Source organism: Ostrea edulis, chromosome 6, assembly GCF_947568905.1.
Source record: "Ostrea edulis chromosome 6, xbOstEdul1.1, whole genome shotgun sequence".
In the NCBI taxonomy this organism is placed as follows: domain Eukaryota; kingdom Metazoa; phylum Mollusca; class Bivalvia; order Ostreida; family Ostreidae; genus Ostrea; species Ostrea edulis.
In genome coordinates this window covers 25,048,199-25,070,529 of record NC_079169.1, presented here as the reverse complement: position 1 = coordinate 25,070,529, position 22,331 = coordinate 25,048,199, and the positions used below count along the sequence as shown (strand labels likewise).

General features: G+C 33.6%; 1 protein-coding gene across 2 annotated transcripts; it reads right to left on the bottom strand.

Annotated features, from left to right (window-relative positions):
• Window positions 1-3,452: 3,452 nt before the first annotated feature.
• LOC125646748 (proline-rich transmembrane protein 1-like) lies at window positions 3,453-18,916 on the bottom strand. Of its 2 annotated transcripts, none has more exons than XM_048873269.2 (4): window positions 18,763-18,914; window positions 17,110-17,255; window positions 9,170-9,292; window positions 3,453-4,966 (listed from the first exon to the last, which is right to left on the bottom strand). In XM_048873269.2, the coding sequence occupies exons 1-4, from the start codon at window positions 18,779-18,781 to the stop codon at window positions 4,802-4,804; spliced, it is 453 nt and encodes a 150-aa protein (XP_048729226.1). In that variant the 5' UTR covers window positions 18,782-18,914; the 3' UTR covers window positions 3,453-4,801. The 2 variants fall into 2 exon arrangements, with proteins under 2 accessions (XP_048729226.1, XP_055998113.1); XM_056142138.1 differs by having other exon boundaries at window positions 4,913-5,254; window positions 18,763-18,916.
• Between the last annotated feature and the right edge of the window lie 3,415 nt (window positions 18,917-22,331).

Sequence of the window (22,331 nt, the reverse complement as noted above, 5' to 3'; positions counted from 1 at the left end):
CCACCACTCGCCTATAGAGACAGGAAGATGGTACGGACTGGTACTAGTATTCCTCAGAATGAAAGACTGTACGTTGTGTGACATTAAAGGAGGAATAGGTGATGAATTCCACTACATTTTATTTTTACAGTGTTCAACTTTTTCACAATTAAGGAAAAAAATACTTAGATAAAAAACATTATGAAAGACCAAATGTTCTGTCAAATCAAAATATGAAAACATTAAGAAATCTTTGTGTATTTATTTCACATTTCTGTGAGATTGTCTGTTCCTCGTACTTGTTCTTCTGCTACCTCTCAAATGTATTACAATCATATTTATACATATAGTGTGACGATTTTCTTGATTTTTTATTTCTTTTACCCTGATGTACATGGTTTGAGCGAATAAATTGAATTGATAAGGAGAAAACTTTGGACTGGACCGGGAATCCACCCCAGAACCCCTGGATTACTATTCAGGTTTTCTAAAAACTGAGCTACCCAGTCCGATATCCACGGTTCTAACTACTACGATATTTATGATCTGTTCTATCATATTTATCATCCTAGTGATATTTGGAACGAGAAGGGGACAGAGGACGGATGGCCTTTAGTTGGGGTGGGGTGGGGGGTGGGGGGTGGCTGTGGGTCGAGAGGGTTAGAAACGTTCCGTGGATGTCTTATTTTCCACCAACCGGATAAGTAACGGGTAGCGTAAAATTAATGTAACATGTATTGAGCTCAGATATATCCAGGCATGACTAATCGATCAGATCAGTAATCGATAGTAATCGAACACTTGTTGATTGATTATGTAATGAAATGTAATTTATCAAACTCTAGGGGGATTTTTATCGATTAGGAAATGTAATCTACCGAGAAGTGTTCGATTAAAGATCGATTAGTGATCTGATCGATTAGTGATGTTTGGATATATGATGTTACACGGGACAAATTGGCTTGCATGATTTCCATGCGTGGTATCTTTTGTTTGTAATCACACAAATACCGCACGATAATGCGTGTAAATGTTGCAATGTACATGTACATTGTTCAAAGTGTGAAGAAATGAAGAAACAACAAAGCTTATATAACATTATTGTGTGTATGCTCTAAACACATAAAACTGATAAATAACATAATTTATGATAGTGATCAGTTTCTTGATTGAAAGAGAGAGAGAGAGAGAGAGAGAAAGAGAGAGAGAGAGAGAGAGAGAGAGAGAGAGAGAGAGAGAGAGAGAGAGAGAGAGAGAGAGAGCACTAAAAACTTATTGCTAAAATCGATACACTGTATAAGATCTTTTAACAATATCAATGTATATCTAAAATGCTGAAAATACGCTACAAAATATATATTGATGGATTGTGAGTACTGAAATACAGAAAATGTGCCAAAATACAAAATTAAACAGGGTACTTAAACACAGATACCAATCTCTGCAAACCCCCCTCACATACCAGGAAGAAGGAGAGATATTTCGTCGTTATTTTGGATGCTTGAAAAACATTTTAGTAAATGTGAAATGTGCAAAATGGTCAATGAATTAAATGGTCCAGTTCATTTTTGTGAAATCTCAAGCTGGAATACCTCTAGTTAGCCCCTCGTAAAACTTAAAAGTGGAGGGGGGGGGGTGTATAACCTTTACACTAAACATGTGTGTGTGCAGTATATATAGAATAATTATCAGGAATAAATACTCTTTAAAAGAGTTATATTGATAACCATCATATTGATAACTATCATACATATACATTATGAATTATCAATACTGTGTAAAATCATGAACAAAGAATACAAAAAACTCTACTATATCCTGAGAAAATCACTGGCAGATTTTTACAGTTTGTAGAAATGCCTCACGCACGAAGCTCTGTCTCATTGATGGAGTGGTATCACCTCGTTCTAATTCCGTTTGCGAATAAAACTTCCTGATAAAAGTCTGGAGTTAGATTATTACATAATCATAGAACACATATTGCCACGTAACAAATGTCTTGCATCAGGTCGCAGTAGGGGGGGGACCATGGTGCTCCAAATCGCTCTGCTGGTTGGGTTTTTCCCCTTTTCATAGTGAACCTCGCTGAAATCACAAAAACCAGTCAAGTGAAAAAATCTTTCATCCACCTGCAAGGTGAGGTTTGGTGTGGTTTTCATGGACGTCGTAGAAATCTGTCTCCTCTGTCCGAAGTTCATACAATATTCTCCAAGTGTGAAATGGAATGAACAGCACCACCTTGGAAACATACATAAACAGCTGCGGACAGAAAATGAACATTTTAAAATCCGTATAAATATCGTTAAGGGTATTTACACAATAATCTAGTATTTTCTGATTATCAAACGCAGTACTAAAGCAGTTGATGACAATGTACGTCAGTTCACACCCGTCCCCAGAATAGAAGTGTGTTCTGAAACAAGCATGTACAGAACTCGTCATATAAACTAGTCAGCTGTTCTTCTTGCACGAATACCGGATCCAGAAAACGGGGCAGATAAAATGATACACCGATTTCCGTTCACATGCCATCAATAGATATATCAACGTACTCCAATCAAATGGGAAGGTTTGAACAGGAAGACGCGGACTGACAGGAAAACCACAATGTGAATATTCTCTTTGTATCATTTAAACAACGGAAGAAATCACCCTTCTTACAGAGTTATCCACTTGCAATATTTGTGATCTCCAATCTGTCATCTCACCATTGAATTGACATGTACATATACTTATGTTACAGAGATCATCTTACAACAATCACGTACACCGCTCAAGTGGCTTGACTCTCGGGTCTGTATGAGTATTTCAGGGAGTGTGATGGAATGTCTTCGAAAACATCGATTCCTTCCCAAATTGTGTTCAATGGGAAATTAACAATTTGAAAATAAATGGCACTAACAAAATGACCTTTTCCACAGTGTGGAGACTAAATCATTCTCAGTTTCCATATCTAATGGAAACGTTTACGGGATCATTTTCATAAAAGGTCATTTACAAATTACTTGTAAACCCCCCCCCCCCATTACAATTCCACTTCTCTCAGTTTACAGCATCTTATACATGTAGCATTCTATTGTTATCTGACAAAGCAGGAGACAGACAAGTGCTACATACTTCTTTGGAAGCACTTAAAAGTGCTCAGTGTGGAAGCAAATCTATAGTGTCGTTCTCGCTTCTGATCCACAAAATTTCACACCTTTTTTTCCTGATTTATTACATATATAACAACAACTTACAGAACACAGCAAAATGAGGCAATATAGATGTACCTGGTGAATTATAAACACCTTCACATATATGTACATTTAAATTTCATATCCAAAAACAGATTTTAAAGGAATATATTTCAGTGAAAGAAGTCTACTGGAAACAGAGTCAATGCTCCTTGATGCAAAAGTAAATCTTAATTTAATATGATATCACAATTTCTGTGTCAATATAATGTAAATTCACCATAAATTTACATGAAATTGGAATGATAAACTTTAATATGATAAACTGCAAAATGTTTAACATTCTTTTTTAAATTTTAGATGAACATACAACAAACACATGTATATAACATAGAGTCTTAAAAACATAAAGCCTAACAGTTCACAATGATGATACCGTTAATTTACAGTCACTGTCAACAGGAAGGAAAACTATTTAGTCAAATGCAAGCCTGATGGCAAAATAGATTGTGTCCACATTTTTTTTTAACAAACTGAATATTATTTTATTACTGCAATAATGATAATAAATGTAGTGTAAATTACCTGTGTACTTCATGTGTATTAATTTACTTAGAAAATTGGTAAAACAAGTTATTTCATCACCCACCCCAATTTTCCACCCTACCAAAAACTTGCCAATCTGTACTCAGTATTAAAGATTCATGCAGACATTATCTTGTATCGTCAAATTTCAAATTTACTTTATAAAGACTTCAAAAGAAGTGTCATGCAGCTAATGATGAGATTCTGATATAACAATCTAAATAACATGTGCCATAACTATTAAGATTTAAAATCTTTGATATTTATATGTTTTTTGTCGAGTTTTACATTTCGATTTTAAATTAATTTACAAGTCTTTTCAATCATATGCTAAGATTTTAAAAAATCAAATCAATATTACTGTATGGACACTTATAAACAATAGGCATATTTAGCACATTTAGAGATCAGAAGAAACAGTTTGTGCAATCATGAATTAGAGTTTCCAGTGTCTCTCTGTTTCACATGTACATAAATTTACATTTTAATGCCGATCCTCTCAGCTGTGCAAAAACTGAATTCACAATTTCCTGAATTTTAAGTCCAATAATAAAAGATCAAACATGAGATTATATATATATATATATTAAAATAACAATGATATGTTAGAAGCACAAATAAACAAGGGTGACTGTCCAATACACTAACAAAAATAATAAAATTGTCACCATGGTAACCTGGCTAAAAAGAAAACACTTTGTTCTGGAAATTTTTTATCATAATGTACAATATATAAGAATAACAACCATGTACTCATAACAAAACTCAACATCTATAATTAACTCATACAAGATATTGCCCAGATCATATAAAACTTTGATATCTTACAATTTATAATTCTAAAACAGCAAAACAAAGTATATGGCGATATTTGTAAATGAACTAGATAATAATACCCAATACAGATTTATATTTCCGTTTACACTGAACAGTGTATAATATTTTTTGGAAATGGTACAATGTTAAATAATAATTTTTACTATCAACAGTCCTAGAACATCCCGAGTTTTCTTTTAATTCCTATCCATAAGTTGCTGTAGCTAAAGGGAATGGGAGCCAGTCTAAGAATAACTCCTGAGGATCAGTCCCAGGTAAACGCCCACAATAATGATGGACACCAGGACGGAGGCCACTCCCGCCATGATGGAAATGTTGGTCAACTGACGAGCCGAGGATGCATTAGATCGAGCAGACTGGATATCTCCTCTAGCATAGGCACTGCGTGACTGTAATCAATAACATCACATGTACATTACTCAACTGTAAACAATGATAATATAGGTACTGTGTGACTGTAAACATTGATAATATAGGCACTGTGTGACTGTAAACAATGATAATATAGGCACTGTGTGACTGTAAACAATGATAATATAGGCACTGTGTGACTGTAAACATTGATAATATAGGCACTGTGTGACTGTAAACAATGATAATATAGGCACTGTGTGACTGTAAACATTGATAATATAGGCACTGTGACTGTAAACAATGATAATATAAGCACTGCGTGACTGTAATCAATGATAATATAGGCACTGTGTGACTGTAAACATTGATAATATAGGGCACTGTATGACTGTAAACAATGATAATATAGGCACTGTGTGACTGTAAACAATGATAATATAGGCACGGTGTGACTGTAAACAATGATAATATAGGCACTATGTGACTGTAAACAATGATAATATAGGCACTGTGTGACTGTAAACAATGATAATATAGGCACTGTGTGACTGTTGACAATGATAATATAGACACTGTGTGACTGTAAACAATGATAATATAGGCACTGTATGACTGTAAACAATGATAATATAGGCACTGTATGACTGTAAACAATGATAATATAGGCACTGTGTGACTGTAAACAATGATAATGTAGGCACGGTGTGACTGTAAACAATGATAATGTAGGCACGGTGTGACTGTAAACAATGATAATGTAGGCACGGTGTGACTGTAAACAATGATAATATAGGCACTGTTTGACTGTAAACAATGATAATGTAGGCATTGTGTGACTGTAAACAATGATAATGTAGGCACTGTGTGACTGTAAACAATGATAATATAGGCACGGCGTGACTGTAAACAATGATAATGTAGGCACGGTGTGACTGTAAACAATGATAATGTAGGCACTGTGTGACAGTAAACAATGATAATATGGGCACTGTTTGACTGTAAACAATGATAATGTAGGCATTGTGTGACTGTAAACAATGATAATGTAGGCACTGTGTGACTGTAAACAATGATAATATAGGCACTGTGTGACTGTAAACAATGATAATATAGGCACTGTGTGACTGTAATCAATAACATCACATGTACACTACTCAACTGTAAACAATGATAATATAGGCACTGTGTGACTGTAAACAATGATAATATAGGCACTGTGACTGTAAACAATGATAATATAGGCACGGCGTGACTGTAAACAATGATAATGTAGGCACTATGTGCCTGTAAACAATGATAATATAGGCACGGTGTGACTGTAAACATTGATAATATAGGCACTGTGACTGTAAACAATGATAATATAGGCACGGTGTGACTGTAAACATTGATAATATAGGCACTGTGTGACTGTAATCAATAACATCACATGTACACTACTATAGGATTAAACATTCTTTTTGAAGAATTTATCGAAGTGCAAACTCCGGACATTTTACTCACAAACTGAATAAAAGTGCGAAGCACTTTTATGTTAAGTTTGTGAGTAAAATGTCCGGAGTTTACACATCAATAAATTCTTCAAAAAGAATGTTGGATTCTTATAATTCCAATTCATTCACTTTATTTACAATTGCAAAAATTTGAATAGTTTCTCCGCACGATGTTATTTGTTTTCAGGCGTGTATGAATACATCGCATTTTCGGATTTATTGATGTATAAACTCTTGTTCAGCTTTATTTTTGTCCAATCAAAACAATTGTAATAAATAACATTGAAATTATTCAACTGTAAACAATGATCATATAGGCACTGTGTGACTGTAAACAATGATCATATAGACACTGTGTGACTGTAATCAATGATAATGTAGGCACTGTGTGACTGTAATCAATGATAATATTTAGGCATGGTGTGACTGTAAACAGTGAGATATGACAGTGTGCGAAAGTAACTTTAAAGTCCTATAGACTTTCGGTCCATAGTCATTTCATTTCTTATAGACCACAACAAATTCCTATAGACCGAAATTTAACATGCAATATCCATTTTAATCACAGGGGCTCATCACAAATTTTTTTCTTATTAAAAGTTGACATTCTATTTGTCTATTCTATAAAATTTACAAATAAATGTTAATAGAGAGGGTCAACCTGTGTTGTTATTAAAAAATAAATAATAGACAAATTCAATTTGGTAATTAGTTCATAGTTTAATTATATATTCTTTTTCAATTTCATGCACAAGCTTTTTAATTAGAATTTCGTTTTCTTTTTCATTTTGTTCCAGCTCAGTTTCACTGTCTGATTTTTCATTCAAGTCACTTCTACTACGTTTTGTTTTCTCATAATTTTCTGCGACTTTAGCCTTGCTGGAACTTGTACTGAACACTATCCGTTTGATTTCAGGGAGTGCACCGATTGCTTTTCATAAATGTTTAATAAGCGGCGGGGAACCAGTTTTTTACTCAGAATTCCTATAGACAAGTCGGTCTATAGCTATTTCGATCATTATAGACCAACTCGATTTTCTATAGACATTGTCTATCGGTCCATGGTTAATTTCGCACACTGATATCATATGCACTGCATATATAACTATAAACAGTGAGAACATTACAGTTATTCCATGTGTCTCCAGGAAATATTCAGAACTATTGCAGTGCTTCCCAAGGTCTTCTGGTACTTACTGGACATTTGATCCAGTAATGGTTGAAATATTACTGGACCAAATCACATTTTACCAGGCCAAAATTTTATAGACAAATTAATCCCCCATTGGCCCCACCCTACCCTTGGGGCCATGATTTTGACAAACTTGAATTTACACTATATCAGGAAGCTTAAAATTTCATGTAAATTTGAACTTTCTGGCCCTATGGTACTTGAGAAAAAGATTTTTAAAGATGTTCCCTATATATTCCCATGTAAAACTTTGATCCCCGATTGTCGCCCTACCCTATCCCGGGGGCCATGATTTTAGCAAACTCGAATCTGCACTATGTCAGGAAGAAAAATTATCGGACACTTAGTCCGGCCAACAACTGATATTGATTGGACCAAAACAAAAATTACCGGACATTTGCCAATGTCAGACGAACCTTCGGAATCACTGTATTGCCCTGAGGTAATGTAGAAGATCTATTGCCTGAGGCCACTACATGAAATAGCTGTTTTATTCATCTTCTTACTTGCAATGAAATATGCTTGATACAAACCAAAAATGGATGCATGGGTTGACATATATACCTGGTATATTGTTTGTAATAAGTACAAATTAATACAAATTTCCAAACACACAAAAAAGGGACTTGCTTTGTTTGTAGCAATGTTTGTTTGTTAAAAGAAGCATCTTGTTGTAGCTTTATACTTTTACTAATGAGAATTTATTTTAAATATTTTGTAAGACATCCAAAAACTGTTCAACATACATGTATTCATAAACTCAGTTGTGATGATGGATATGTACAACTCATTACTGAATAATGGCAGCTCATTTCTTTAAAAAATTCACATGTAGTGCCATAAAAAAGTAAAAACTATTGACAGGTTAATAGTTCAACTCTTTCATGTTCTGAGAAATTAAGAAAGAACAAGCAAAAAATGGTTTATGATTATACTATTAATAGACAATCAGCTATCAATATATTCTGTTTGTATTTGTTTTATGCCTCAATCATTGCCAATGTCTAACATGACATGAGACCTTCATTTTTAAGGTCATATCCGAAAGACCCATGACTTTCACTTCTAAGGCCTGGAGCTTAACAAACAAATAATCACTACGTAGTCTAAACATTGTAAATGTAACATGGCACCGGGATCAAGTGATGACACAGTTGAAACTATAAGCAATATACATGGACTTTTTGGCATGGATGAATTCAGCTTAACAAGTCACGGTTTACATGTGGAGTAATGCTTATGATGCACAATCAGATTGATCATCAAAATAAGTGGAGAAAAAACAAAAATCAATCAATCAAGTTTTAAAATAACTTTCACATGTTGTGATTGCTTCACTTATATGCTTTAAGTTAATAATAGTAATAACTAAGCCTATAACACTAAGCAATAATGTCGTTTAAGTCATTTACACCTATTCCTGGAACATTCATGTAAAACATGTCAGTCCAAAGGAAACAAATTAAAACACTTGTTTCATGTCTCTACCCTTTATAGAGAGTTATTTATATATATAAAGTAAACCTGAACATTAAGTGCCGTAAGTGCATTACCTCACTGGCTTTCATGATAGCAAATATCCCAGTGGGCCAGAAACAGCAAATGGTCACAAAGATGGCTCTGTTCATGTAGTCTGGCGGTGGGGGGTCGTTCATTGTCATTGGTCCTGGTGCAAGCTGTAATCATAAGACAAATATTATTTTTACACAAGAACAAAAAAACACAATGTTCAAAATCTGATTTTATTTTCATCATATATATACTCATGACTGTGCAGTGAGGAATGATACCTATTTTGATACGCTGTAAAGTTCAAATTGTACACGGACATTACTGTACGTGTGAATTTAACACATTGTTGAACGCCACGGCTGAAACGATACGAATAGGAAGAGGAGAGGCTTGTGATGGTGTGATGACAATCAGACAATTCTGAGTGTTTGTGAACAATGTTATATTATTGTGTGTGTGTGAACACTGGCATTACTGTGTGTGTTTATATACTGTGACATTACTGTGTGTGTTTATATACTGTGACATTACTGTGTGTGTTTAAATACTGTGACATTACTGTGTGTGTTTAAATACTGTGACATTACTGTGTGTGTTTATATACTGTGACATTACTGTGTGTGTTTAAATACTGTGACATTACTGTGTGTGTTTAAATACTGTGACATTACTGTGTGTGTTTATATACTGTGACATTACTGTGTGTGTTTATATACAGTGACATTACTGTGTGTGTTTAAATACTGTGACATTACTGTGTGTGTTTAAATACTGTGACATTACTGTGTGTGTTTAAATACTGTGACATTACTGTGTGTGTTTAAATACTGTGACATTACTGTGTGTGTTTAAATACTGTGACATTACTGTGTGTGTTTATATACTGTGACATTACTGTGTGTGTTTATATACTGTGACATTACTGTGTGTGTTTATATACTGTGACATTACTGTGTGTGTTTAAATACTGTGACATTACTGTGTGTGTTTAAATACTGTGACATTACTGTGTGTGTTTAAATACTGTGACATTACTGTGTGTGTTTAAATACTGTGACATTACTGTGTGTGTTTAAATACTGTGACATTATTGTGTGTATGTGAACACTGGCATTACTGTGTGTGTTTAAATACTGTGACATTACTGTGTGTGTTTAAATACTGTGACATTACTGTGTGTGTTTAAATACTGTGACATTACTGTGTGTGTTTAAATACTGTGACATTACTGTGTGTGTTTAAATACTGTGACATTATTGTGTATATGTGAACACTGGCATTACTGTGTGTGTTTAAATACTGTGACATTACTGTGTGTGCTTAAATACTGTGACATTACTGTGTGTGTTTAAATACTGTGACATTACTGTGTGTGTTTATATACTGTGACATTACTGTGTGTGTTTAAATACTGTGACATTACTGTGTGTGTTTAAATACTGTGACATTACTGTGTGTGTTTAAATACTGTGACATTACTGTGTGTGTTTATATACTGTGACATTACTGTGTGTGTTTAAATACTGTGACATTACTGTGTGTGTTTAAATACTGTGACATTATTGTGTGTATGTGAACACTGGCATTACTGTGTGTGTTTAAATACTGTGACATTACTGTGTGTGTTTAAATACTGTGACATTATTGTGTATATGTGAACACTGGCATTACTGTGTGTGTTTAAATACTGTGACATTACTGTGTGTGTTTAAATACTGTGACATTACTGTGTGTGTTTATATACTGTGACATTACTGTGTGTGTTTAAATACTGTGACATTACTGTGTGTGTTTATATACTGTGACATTACTGTGTGTGTTTAAATACTGTGACATTACTGTGTGTGTTTATATACTGTGACATTACTGTGTGTGTTTAAATACTGTGACATTACTGTGTGTGTTTAAATACTGTGACATTACTGTGTGTGTTTATATACTGTGACATTACTGTGTGTGTTTATATACTGTGACATTACTGTGTGTGTTTAAATACTGTGACATTACTGTGTGTGTTTATATACTGTGACATTACTGTGTGTGTTTAAATATTGTGACATTACTGTGTGTGTTTATATACTGTGACATTACTGTGTGTGTTTATATACTGTGACATTACTGTGTGTGTTTAAATACTGTGACATTACTGTGTGTGTTTAAATACTGTGACATTATTGTGTATATGTGAACACTGGCATTACTGTGTGTGTTTAAATACTGTGACATTACTGTGTGTGTTTAAATACTGTGACATTACTGTGTGTGTTTATATACTGTGACATTACTGTGTGTGTTTAAATACTGTGACATTACTGTGTGTGTTTATATACTGTGACATTACTGTGTGTGTTTAAATACTGTGACATTACTGTGTGTGTTTATATACTGTGACATTACTGTGTGTGTTTAAATACTGTGACATTACTGTGTGTGTTTAAATACTGTGACATTACTGTGTGTGTTTAAATACTGTGACATTACTGTGTGTGTTTAAATACTGTGACATTACTGTATGTGTATAAATACTGTGACATTACTGTGTGTGTTTATATACTGTGACATTACTGTGTGTGTTTATATACTGTGACATTACTGTGTGTTTAAATACTGTGACATTACTGTGTGTGTTTATATACTGTGACATTACTGTGTGTGTTTAAATACTGTGACATTACTGTGTGTGTTTATATACTGTGACATTACTGTGTGTGTTTAAATACTGTGACATTACTGTGTGTGTTTAAATACTGTGACATTACTGTGTGTGTTTAAATACTGTGACATTACTGTGTGTGTTTAAATACTGTGACATTATTGTGTGTGTTTAAATACTGTGACATTACTGTGTGTGTTTAAATACTGTGACATTACTGTGTGTGTTTATATACTGTGACATTACTGTGTGTGTTTAAATACTGTGACATTACTGTGTGTGTTTATATACTGTGACATTACTGTGTGTGTTTAAATACTGTGACATTACTGTGTGTGTTTAAATACTGTGACATTACTGTGTGTGTTTAAACACTGTGACATTACTGTGTGTGTTTAAATACTGTGACATTACTGTGTGTTTAAATACTGTGACATTACTGTGTGTGTTTATATACTGTGACATTACTGTGTGTGTTTATATACTGTGACATTACTGTGTGTGTTTATATACTGTGACATTACTGTGTGTGTTTATATACTGTGACATTACTGTGTGTGTTTATATACTGTGACATTACTGTGTGTGTTTATATACTGTGACATTACTGTGTGTGTTTAAATACTGTGACATTACTGTGTGTGTTTAAATACTGTGACATTACTGTGTGTGTTTAAACACTGTGACATTACTGTGTGTGTTTAAATACTGTGACATTACTGTGTGTTTAAATACTGTGACATTACTGTGTGTGTTTATATACTGTGACATTACTGTGTGTGTTTATATACTGTGACATTACTGTGTGTGTTTATATACTGTGACATTACTGTGTGTGTTTAAATACTGTGACATTACTGTGTGTGTTTAAATACTGTGACATTACTGTGTGTGTTTAAATACTGTGACATTATTGTGTGTATGTGAACACTGGCATTACTGTGTGTGTTTAAATACTGTGACATTACTGTGTGTGTTTAAATACTGTGACATTACTGTGTGTGTTTAAATACTGTGACATTACTGTGTGTGTTTAAATACTGTGACATTACTGTGTGTGTTTAAATACTGTGACATTATTGTGTATATGTGAACACTGGCATTACTGTGTGTGTTTAAATACTGTGACATTACTGTGTGTGTTTAAATACTGTGACATTACTGTGTGTGTTTAAATACTGTGACATTACTGTGTGTGTTTAAATACTGTGACATTACTGTGTGTGTTTAAATACTGTGACATTACTGTGTGTGTTTAAATACTGTGACATTACTGTGTGTGTTTATATACTGTGACATTACTGTGTGTGTTTAAATACTGTGACATTACTGTGTGTGTTTAAATACTGTGACATTATTGTGTGTATGTGAACACTGGCATTACTGTGTGTGTTTAAATACTGTGACATTACTGTGTGTGTTTAAATACTGTGACATTATTGTGTATATGTGAACACTGGCATTACTGTGTGTGTTTAAATACTGTGACATTACTGTGTGTGTTTAAATACTGTGACATTACTGTGTGTGTTTATATACTGTGACATTACTGTGTGTGTTTAAATACTGTGACATTACTGTGTGTGTTTATATACTGTGACATTACTGTGTGTGTTTAAATACTGTGACATTACTGTGTGTGTTTATATACTGTGACATTACTGTGTGTGTTTAAATACTGTGACATTACTGTGTGTGTTTAAATACTGTGACATTACTGTGTGTGTTTATATACTGTGACATTACTGTGTGTGTTTATATACTGTGACATTACTGTGTGTGTTTAAATACTGTGACATTACTGTGTGTGTTTATATACTGTGACATTACTGTGTGTGTTTAAATATTGTGACATTACTGTGTGTGTTTATATACTGTGACATTACTGTGTGTGTTTATATACTGTGACATTACTGTGTGTGTTTAAATACTGTGACATTACTGTGTGTGTTTAAATACTGTGACATTATTGTGTATATGTGAACACTGGCATTACTGTGTGTGTTTAAATACTGTGACATTACTGTGTGTGTTTAAATACTGTGACATTACTGTGTGTGTTTATATACTGTGACATTACTGTGTGTGTTTAAATACTGTGACATTACTGTGTGTGTTTATATACTGTGACATTACTGTGTGTGTTTAAATACTGTGACATTACTGTGTGTGTTTATATACTGTGACATTACTGTGTGTGTTTAAATACTGTGACATTACTGTGTGTGTTTAAATACTGTGACATTACTGTGTGTGTTTATATACTGTGACATTACTGTGTGTGTTTATATACTGTGACATTACTGTGTGTGTTTAAATACTGTGACATTACTGTGTGTGTTTATATACTGTGACATTACTGTGTGTGTTTAAATATTGTGACATTACTGTGTGTGTTTATATACTGTGACATTACTGTGTGTGTTTATATACTGTGACATTACTGTGTGTGTTTAAATACTGTGACATTACTGTGTGTGTTTAAATACTGTGACATTATTGTGTGTGTTTATATACTGTGACATTACTGTGTGTGTTTATATACTGTGACATTACTGTGTGTGTTTAAATACTGTGACATTACTGTGTGTGTTTATATACTGTGACATTACTGTGTGTGTTTAAATACTGTGACATTACTGTGTGTGTTTAAATACTGTGACATTACTGTGTGTGTTTAAATACTGTGACATTACTGTGTGTGTTTAAATACTGTGACATTACTGTGTGTGTTTAAATACTGTGACATTACTGTGTGTTTAAATACTGTGACATTACTGTGTGTGTTTAAATACTGTGACATTACTGTATGTGTATAAATACTGTGACATTACTGTGTGTGTTTATATACTGTGACATTACTGTGTGTGTTTATATACTGTGACATTACTGTGTGTTTAAATACTGTGACATTACTGTGTGTGTTTATATACTGTGACATTACTGTGTGTGTTTAAATACTGTGACATTACTGTGTGTGTTTATATACTGTGACGTTACTGTGTGTGTTTAAATACTGTGAAATTACTGTGTGTGTTTAAATACTGTGACATTACTGTGTGTGTTTAAATACTGTGACATTACTGTGTGTGTTTAAATACTGTGACATTACTGTGTGTGTTTAAATACTGTGACATTACTGTGTGTTTAAATACTGTGACATTACTGTGTGTGTTTATATACTGTGACATTACTGTGTGTGTTTAAATACTGTGACATTACTGTGTGTGTTTATATACTGTGACATTACTGTGTGTGTTTATATACTGTGACATTACTGTGTGTGTTTATATACTGTGACATTACTGTGTGTGTTTAAATACTGTGACATTACTGTGTGTGTTTATATACTGTGACATTACTGTGTGTGTTTAAATACTGTGACATTACTGTGTGTGTTTAAATACTGTGACATTACTGTGTGTGTTTAAATACTGTGACATTACTGTGTGTGTTTAAATACTGTGACATTACTGTGTGTGTTTAAATACTGTGACATTACTGTGTGTGTTTAAATACTGTGACATTACTGTGTGTGTTTAAATACTGTGACATTACTGTGTGTGTTTAAATACTGTGACATTACTGTGTGTGAATACATTGAACTTGGTGTGTGTGAATACATTGAACTTGCTGTGTGTGAACACATTGAACTTGCTGTGTGTGTGAACATTGTGACATTACTATGTGTATATTTACTATGTTGCTTTCAAAGGAAAGTCACTCTAAAAATAAAACAAGCATGAGTTCAAAATTGTGTGAGGTGCAGAAATGACAAATGGTTTGTATCCTTTCACAGCAGCCACCAGATCCAAGGTTTTGAGCATTTTTCAGTTTATTAAAATGGGGTAAGATTACAATCATCTACAAACTCTTTGGCAAAAAATTAAAAATTGTATGCAAGCAAAGGTGAGTATGAAATGTAGCGGTCTAACTCTATATGATAAAATCTATAATTATGATGATCATAACAACTGGTATACGTGGGAATCCAATTGTTTTTAAACAAAGAATGAAATACATTTCATAATGGTAATTAAAAACAGATTTTAATTTTACTCGCTCAGATTCACTGGTGTTTCTAAAAATAAACATAATGGCATTTTCTATCTTTATGCAGTAACTTTCAAGTTACTTTGTAAGTGGCAAATAAATAATCACAATCATTTGATAGTGTGCTTTCGATTTCATTCATTCATCAATAATCATTGTAATCATTATTTGAATTTACAACATGACTGTTAAAGAGATAAAGTAATATATACCCTATAAATGAAAGTGGCACTTAATACTAACACCGATCGTGTTAGTGGAGTATAGGAAACTAATTAATACGTACAACGATCGTGTTAGTGGAGTATAGGAAACTAATTAATACTTACAACGACTGTGTTAGTGGAGTATAGGAAACTAATTAATACTTACAAGGATCGTGTTAGTGGAGTATAGGAAACTAATTAATACGTACAACGACCGTGTTAGTGGAGTATAGGAAACTAATTAATACTTACAACGACCGTGTTAGTGGAGTATAGGAAACTAATTAATACTAACAACGACTGTGTTAGTGGAGTATAGGAAACTAATTAATACTTACAACGACCGTGTTAGTGGAGTATAGGAAACTAATTAATACTTACACCGATCGTGTTAGTGGAGTATAGGAAACTAATTAATACTAACAACGATCGTGTTAGTGGAGTATAGGAAACTAATTAATACTTACAACGATCGTGTTAGTGGAGTATAGGAAACTAATTAATACTAACCACGACTGTGTTAGTGGAGTATAGGAAACTAATTAATACTTACAACGATCGTGTTAGTGGAGTATAGGAAACTAATTAATACTTACAACGACCGTGTTAGTGGAGTATAGGAAACTAATTAATACTTACAACGACCGTGTTAGTGGAGTATAGGAAACTAATTAATACTTACAACGATCGTGTTAGTGGAGTATAGGAAACTAATTAATACTTACAACGACCGTGTTAGTGGAGTATAGGAAACTAATTAATACTTACAACGATCGTGTTAGTGGAGTATAGGAAACTAATTAATACTAACAACGATCGTGTTAGTGGAGTATAGGAAACTAATTAATACTTACAACGACCGTGTTAGTGGAGTATAGGAAACTAATTAATACTAACAACGATCGTGTTAGTGGAGTATAGGAAACTAATTAATACTAACAACGATCGTGTTAGTGGAGTATAGGAAACTAATTAATACTAACAACGATCGTGTTAGTGGAGTATAGGAAACTAATTAATACTTACAACGATCGTGTTAGTGGAGTATAGGAAACTAATTAATACTTACAACGACTGTGTTTGCGGAGTATCCCCCAGCAGGAAAGCCCGGATGGTCAGTGTATTGTGGGGCATACTGTTGTGGTGGCTGATACTGTGGAGGGTACCCATTCCCCTGGTTTGGCTGATACTGCGGGGGTGGTTCGTTTCTGAAATCTAAAACGCAAAAATTATCTTAAATAAACAAGAACATTGTGAGTATATTGCGGCAACATGTGCAATGCAGTGAGATACACACCCTAAATTAACTATACTCCATAAACTCACAGCCTGTCATAAATTTTCATTGAAAATGCTTTCTACGTTAAGCCTACATAAAATTATCTCATATATTTCACTTTAACAGATTTAATCAAATATTTACTTCGATAACTGCATGTAGATGCAATAAAATTTCTTCAAGGCAATCAGGGCCGTCAATCTACCTGAATTGGGTCCGATATTCGGCCCCATTCCCAATCCAAGAAAGTGTCCTTTCTTCCCAGTTTATAAGTAAAAAATTCCTAACTCGACCAACCCTCGAACTCGGAAAAAAAAACCAAATAAAAAAAACAAAACAAACAAACCAAAACTCAAAACGCTGTATCATGTTTATCTTTTCGGCGTATCGTGTTTATCTTCTCGGCGTCTAAATGACGTACCGAGATGCGTTTTATTTAAAGTGTTTGAGCGGTCCTGATGATACAGCAAATTGTACTATGAGAATTCGTTTAACAGAGCTAATATAAAACATTACGCTGAGTTTTGACTGAAAAATAGGTATTAGCCTGAATATGTTCTAAATCATTAATTTAACTTTTAAGAATTTAGGTATTACATTATGTACATGCTACAGCGTGTTTTGTGTTCTCGCAAGGAAAACGTGACCAGTACGAAATCGCGTACGAACTGATGAAAAAAAAAATCGCACAATGTGAAGTATTACAGGAAAAAAATTGATCAGAAATCAAAATCGAAATGCAAGCGCATCGATACGATGTTTCGACAGCAGTCTTTTAGCTCAACGGCACTTGACAAAGGCGACGAGCCAGAAGAAAACAATGATGAAATCGAAAGTAGAAGTACAGAATTAGCGAGCACGTGTGCTGTCGAATCTTATTGTTACTTATTGTCTTAATTAACATGATGTGAGGGAAAATTCTATGCATTCTGTAAGTTTCCCAATTTTGTTCAAAATGACGCAAATTTTTCCAATCTCAAGGGTCCCGGTCCCTGGACCAAAATATGCTGTGACAGCCCTGGCAATAAATCATGATAACCAAGTAGAAGCACAATCCAAATATTAGTAGCTATTAATCAGTTTGAATCTTGTTTTAGATATAACATTTATTGATTATTTTGTACAAAAAGTTAAAAATTAAACAATTTATGTTTAAATTGTATGTAAAACAACATATGAAAAATAAAATGAATATGAAATAATGTGTAATGAATATGTACTGAAATATTGTAATGTCACTGCACATTGCGCAAAAAAACCAAACCTAAAATCTAAAGCCTAAAAATAGTACTAGCATCAAAATGAAATAAAATTTCAATATTTTATACATGTAATTTGATAGTTCATGATATCATAAGTGTCATTCAAAGCCCCAACAGAGTAAATATGGAGTCTCTTTTGATGGCAGATATTGATGACTCGTCTTATAAAAGGTATATTTACCTTTTTTGTCATCCGACATCTTGTTATTTCAGTTCCTTGTTCAAGTTGTTGGTAATAATAATGAACAGAACAATCGGATCACACTCGTTCTTTTCCGTAACCGGACGTTACGATAACTTCAGGGGTCGGTGTAAATGTCCGGCAAGCGGTAAATGTAGTACGGCCGAAACCCGAAAGTCCCGGATAACAATTTTTGCATGATTTCTCTCTTAATAGTTGATAGAATGACATCAAACTTATTGTGATAACTGTTTGTTAAACAAGAATCATATAACTTTTCTGGGAATTCTGTATAAAGAAGATACTGAACCAGAGTTTTCGGATACCAAAAAGCGGTCAATCTAGTACGTTTTATAAATGCCGAAACCTGAACACAGTCGCCGATCTTGTGATCTGCCGAAAGTCCGCGTTTTAGCATTATAGACAATATTGAATCAAACTGAGTTCTATATATCTAAGGTAACTTAAATGAATCGCAATTTCATATATGGTGCATTTATATGCGCATTTTATTGTATCACTGTACATATTATTTGTAATTATACATGTGTAGTACACGCACTTTTTCGCAATATTTCAATCCACTTTGATATATACACTATAAATGGTGTGCTTCTTTTTAAACTTCGGTTGTTAAAGCATACTCGTTATTGAATTAAGTGTTAAAGTAGTCATAGTTATCGAAGAGAAATTTTAATATTATCATTCCATCATCAAGACGATTAAAGACTGTACTATCATTATTCCCTTTTCTTTCTTAATCAAAATATTGTAGAACCACACTTTTGGGGTTACATTATTTACTTTAGGAAGTATAGTTTCTTTACTTTTTATTCAAAATAACATGACTGGGTGAATGGGGAACCTTCGCGTGGCCAGAGCTGGACAACAGAATCAATGTTTAATGTCATAATCATGACTAATTACCGACAGACATCCTCAACTATCGTTTTACGCGTACGCTGTTTAGGTACGAATTTACCAAACTAAGGGGACCCAATCGGAACTCCTCGAATGTCTCGCGCACTCGACATAGATCTCGGATGTAATACGATGGCATCCATGAGTGAATTTGATGCATTGCCAATTGGCATTAATAATCTGTTAAAACAAATTACTAATTTGTTATAACAAACTAAAAAAAAGATACTGCTGCGCCCTGATATGCTTCCGTATATTTCCTAACTTTAAATTGAATTATAAAATTATCATGCCAAGAAATTCTTAGCAAAATCTCCGGTATAGAAAAACCGTTATAAATCAGTGACCGCAATTAAGAGATAAGCGACGGCTACTACTCACTATATAGGATTTTTATGTCTACTTTTATCAAACGATGTCCATTTAAACCCAGGACCAGAAGGAGCTCAACAGACCATAAATGCTCACTGTATTGGATGTAATCAGGTAGTGAAAACTACAACCCAAACCATGGAAATTCCTAATCAGGTAGAATGGCTGTGTGACTCTTGTATAAGTGAAATTTCAACTGGCTTTAATGTTGACCAATCTCTTGAGAAATTTTTGGAAACTGTACCTAAGGGAATTTTATATGCACACTTGAATGTGAGAGGAATTTTAAGTAAATTGGATCAAATCAAAATAATGCTACGTAAAGGTGCATTTGATGTTCTGGCCTTGACTGAAAGTAAATTGGACAACAAAATAGAAAATTCTGAAATATCAATGAATGGTTACAGAATTCTGAGGAGGGATAGAAACCGGAATGGGGGTGGAATATTAGTCTACATTAAAGAAAAATTTACCATTACAAACATAAAAATCATGGATGATTTGGAAATGCTTGAATTTGTGATTTCTATTGGGCAGTCGACTAAGACATCCTGTGCTTTATCTTATCGACCTCCAGATTCCACAGTAGATTGGTTAGAGAAGTTTGAGGGGCGGATTGAACAACTAATAGCAGAACACAAAGATATTCTAATTATGGGCGATTTCAATGTGGATGAGTACAAGACAAAGCGTTTAAAGACTATCATGAAAAACATTGGATTTCAGCAACTGATAAAAAACCCTACACGTGAGACTAAAGACTCCAGTACTTTAATTGACCATATTTATGTAAATAGTCCGGATAAGTTTTCTTCATCAGGAGTATTCCCAATAGGATTAAGTGACCACAACTTGATTTACGCTGTAAATGGTAAAATTAGAGCCGGTGCAAACAGTCACGTTCATATTAAATATAGAAATTTTAAAAACTTAAATGAGAGCAGTTTTCAAGAAGAACTAAACACTATTGACTGGAGTCCCATATATGAAATGGTGGATATTGATACTATGTGGCAATTCTTTTATTCTAAATTTTTTGAAGTGGTGGATAAACACATTCCTCTAAAAGAAAGAAGAATTAACTCACGTTCAGAAGAATGGATAAACGATGACATACTTACAGAAATGCACTGTCGTGAACACCTCTTTAAAAAGGCGACACAGAGTAATGATGATCACGCGTGGAACCTATACAGAGCATCAAGAAACAGGGTGACGAAAAAGATCAGGGAGGCAAAACATGCATTTGTTGAGGAAGCAATTTCCCAGGCAGAAAACAAGCCCAAGGACATGTGGGACAAACTTAGGCAATTCTTACCATCTAAGAAAACGAATACAAACTGTACATTTCTTAAGGACAATAACGTAATTTTTAAAGATACAAAGGATATTGCCGAATGTTTTAATAATTACTTTTGTAACATTGGTCATGAGCTAGGAAAACATTTTGATGACACTTTACCTACAGTTGAAGAACAAATGCCTAAAAATTCTTATACAATACCAGGTATAACTGCAGAATTTATTGAAAATGAGATAAAATGTATGTCTGCATCAAAGGCAACAGGTTTGGATGGTATCTCTGTCAAACTTCTAAAACTTTCATCAAACAGTGTATGTGATATTCTTGCATATATTTTCAACTATTCTATATCTTCATGTACTTGTGCAGATGACTGGAAAAAGGCACGAGTTGTACCACTTTTTAAATCAGGGGATGAATGTCTAGTTAATAATTATCGGCCTGTATCCATTTTACCTTGTGTGAGCAAAATTTTAGAAAGGCATGTTTTTAATTCATTTTATGAGTATTTGTCAGTAAATTCTCTAATTACAGATTGTCAGTCTGGTTTTAGGCCAAAACACTCATGTGAAAGTACTCTTATTTCTCTAGTAGATAGATGGCTTAAAAATATTGATGAAGGTAAACTTACTGGTGTAATTTTTATAGACTTACGGAAAGCATTTGACACTATAAATCACAAGGTTTTATTACACAAACGCAAGTCATTTGGCATATGCAATGATACTTTTGAATGGTTTAAATCATATCTAACAAATCGTACACAGAGAGTTATTTGGAAAGGCAATTTATCGGAGGAAAGAAATGTAACCATTGGAGTTCCGCAAGGCTCTATTTTAGGCCCATTGTTTTTTATCCTGTATATTAATGACTATCCACAAGCACTGAAACATTCTCATGTAAATATGTATGCAGATGATACTTCACAAGATGTAACAGATAAGTCAGTGGAAAATATTGAGTCAAAGATGTA

Coding starts and splice junctions, on each gene's coding strand:
- LOC125646748 (XM_056142138.1), bottom strand. Junction 9,293..17,109: donor ACTCCGCAAACACAGTCGTT/GTAAGTATTAAT, acceptor TTATGATTACAG/CTTGCACCAGGACCAATGAC. Junction 5,255..9,169: donor CTATCATGAAAGCCAGTGAG/GTAATGCACTTA, acceptor CATTGATTACAG/TCACGCAGTGCTTATATTAT.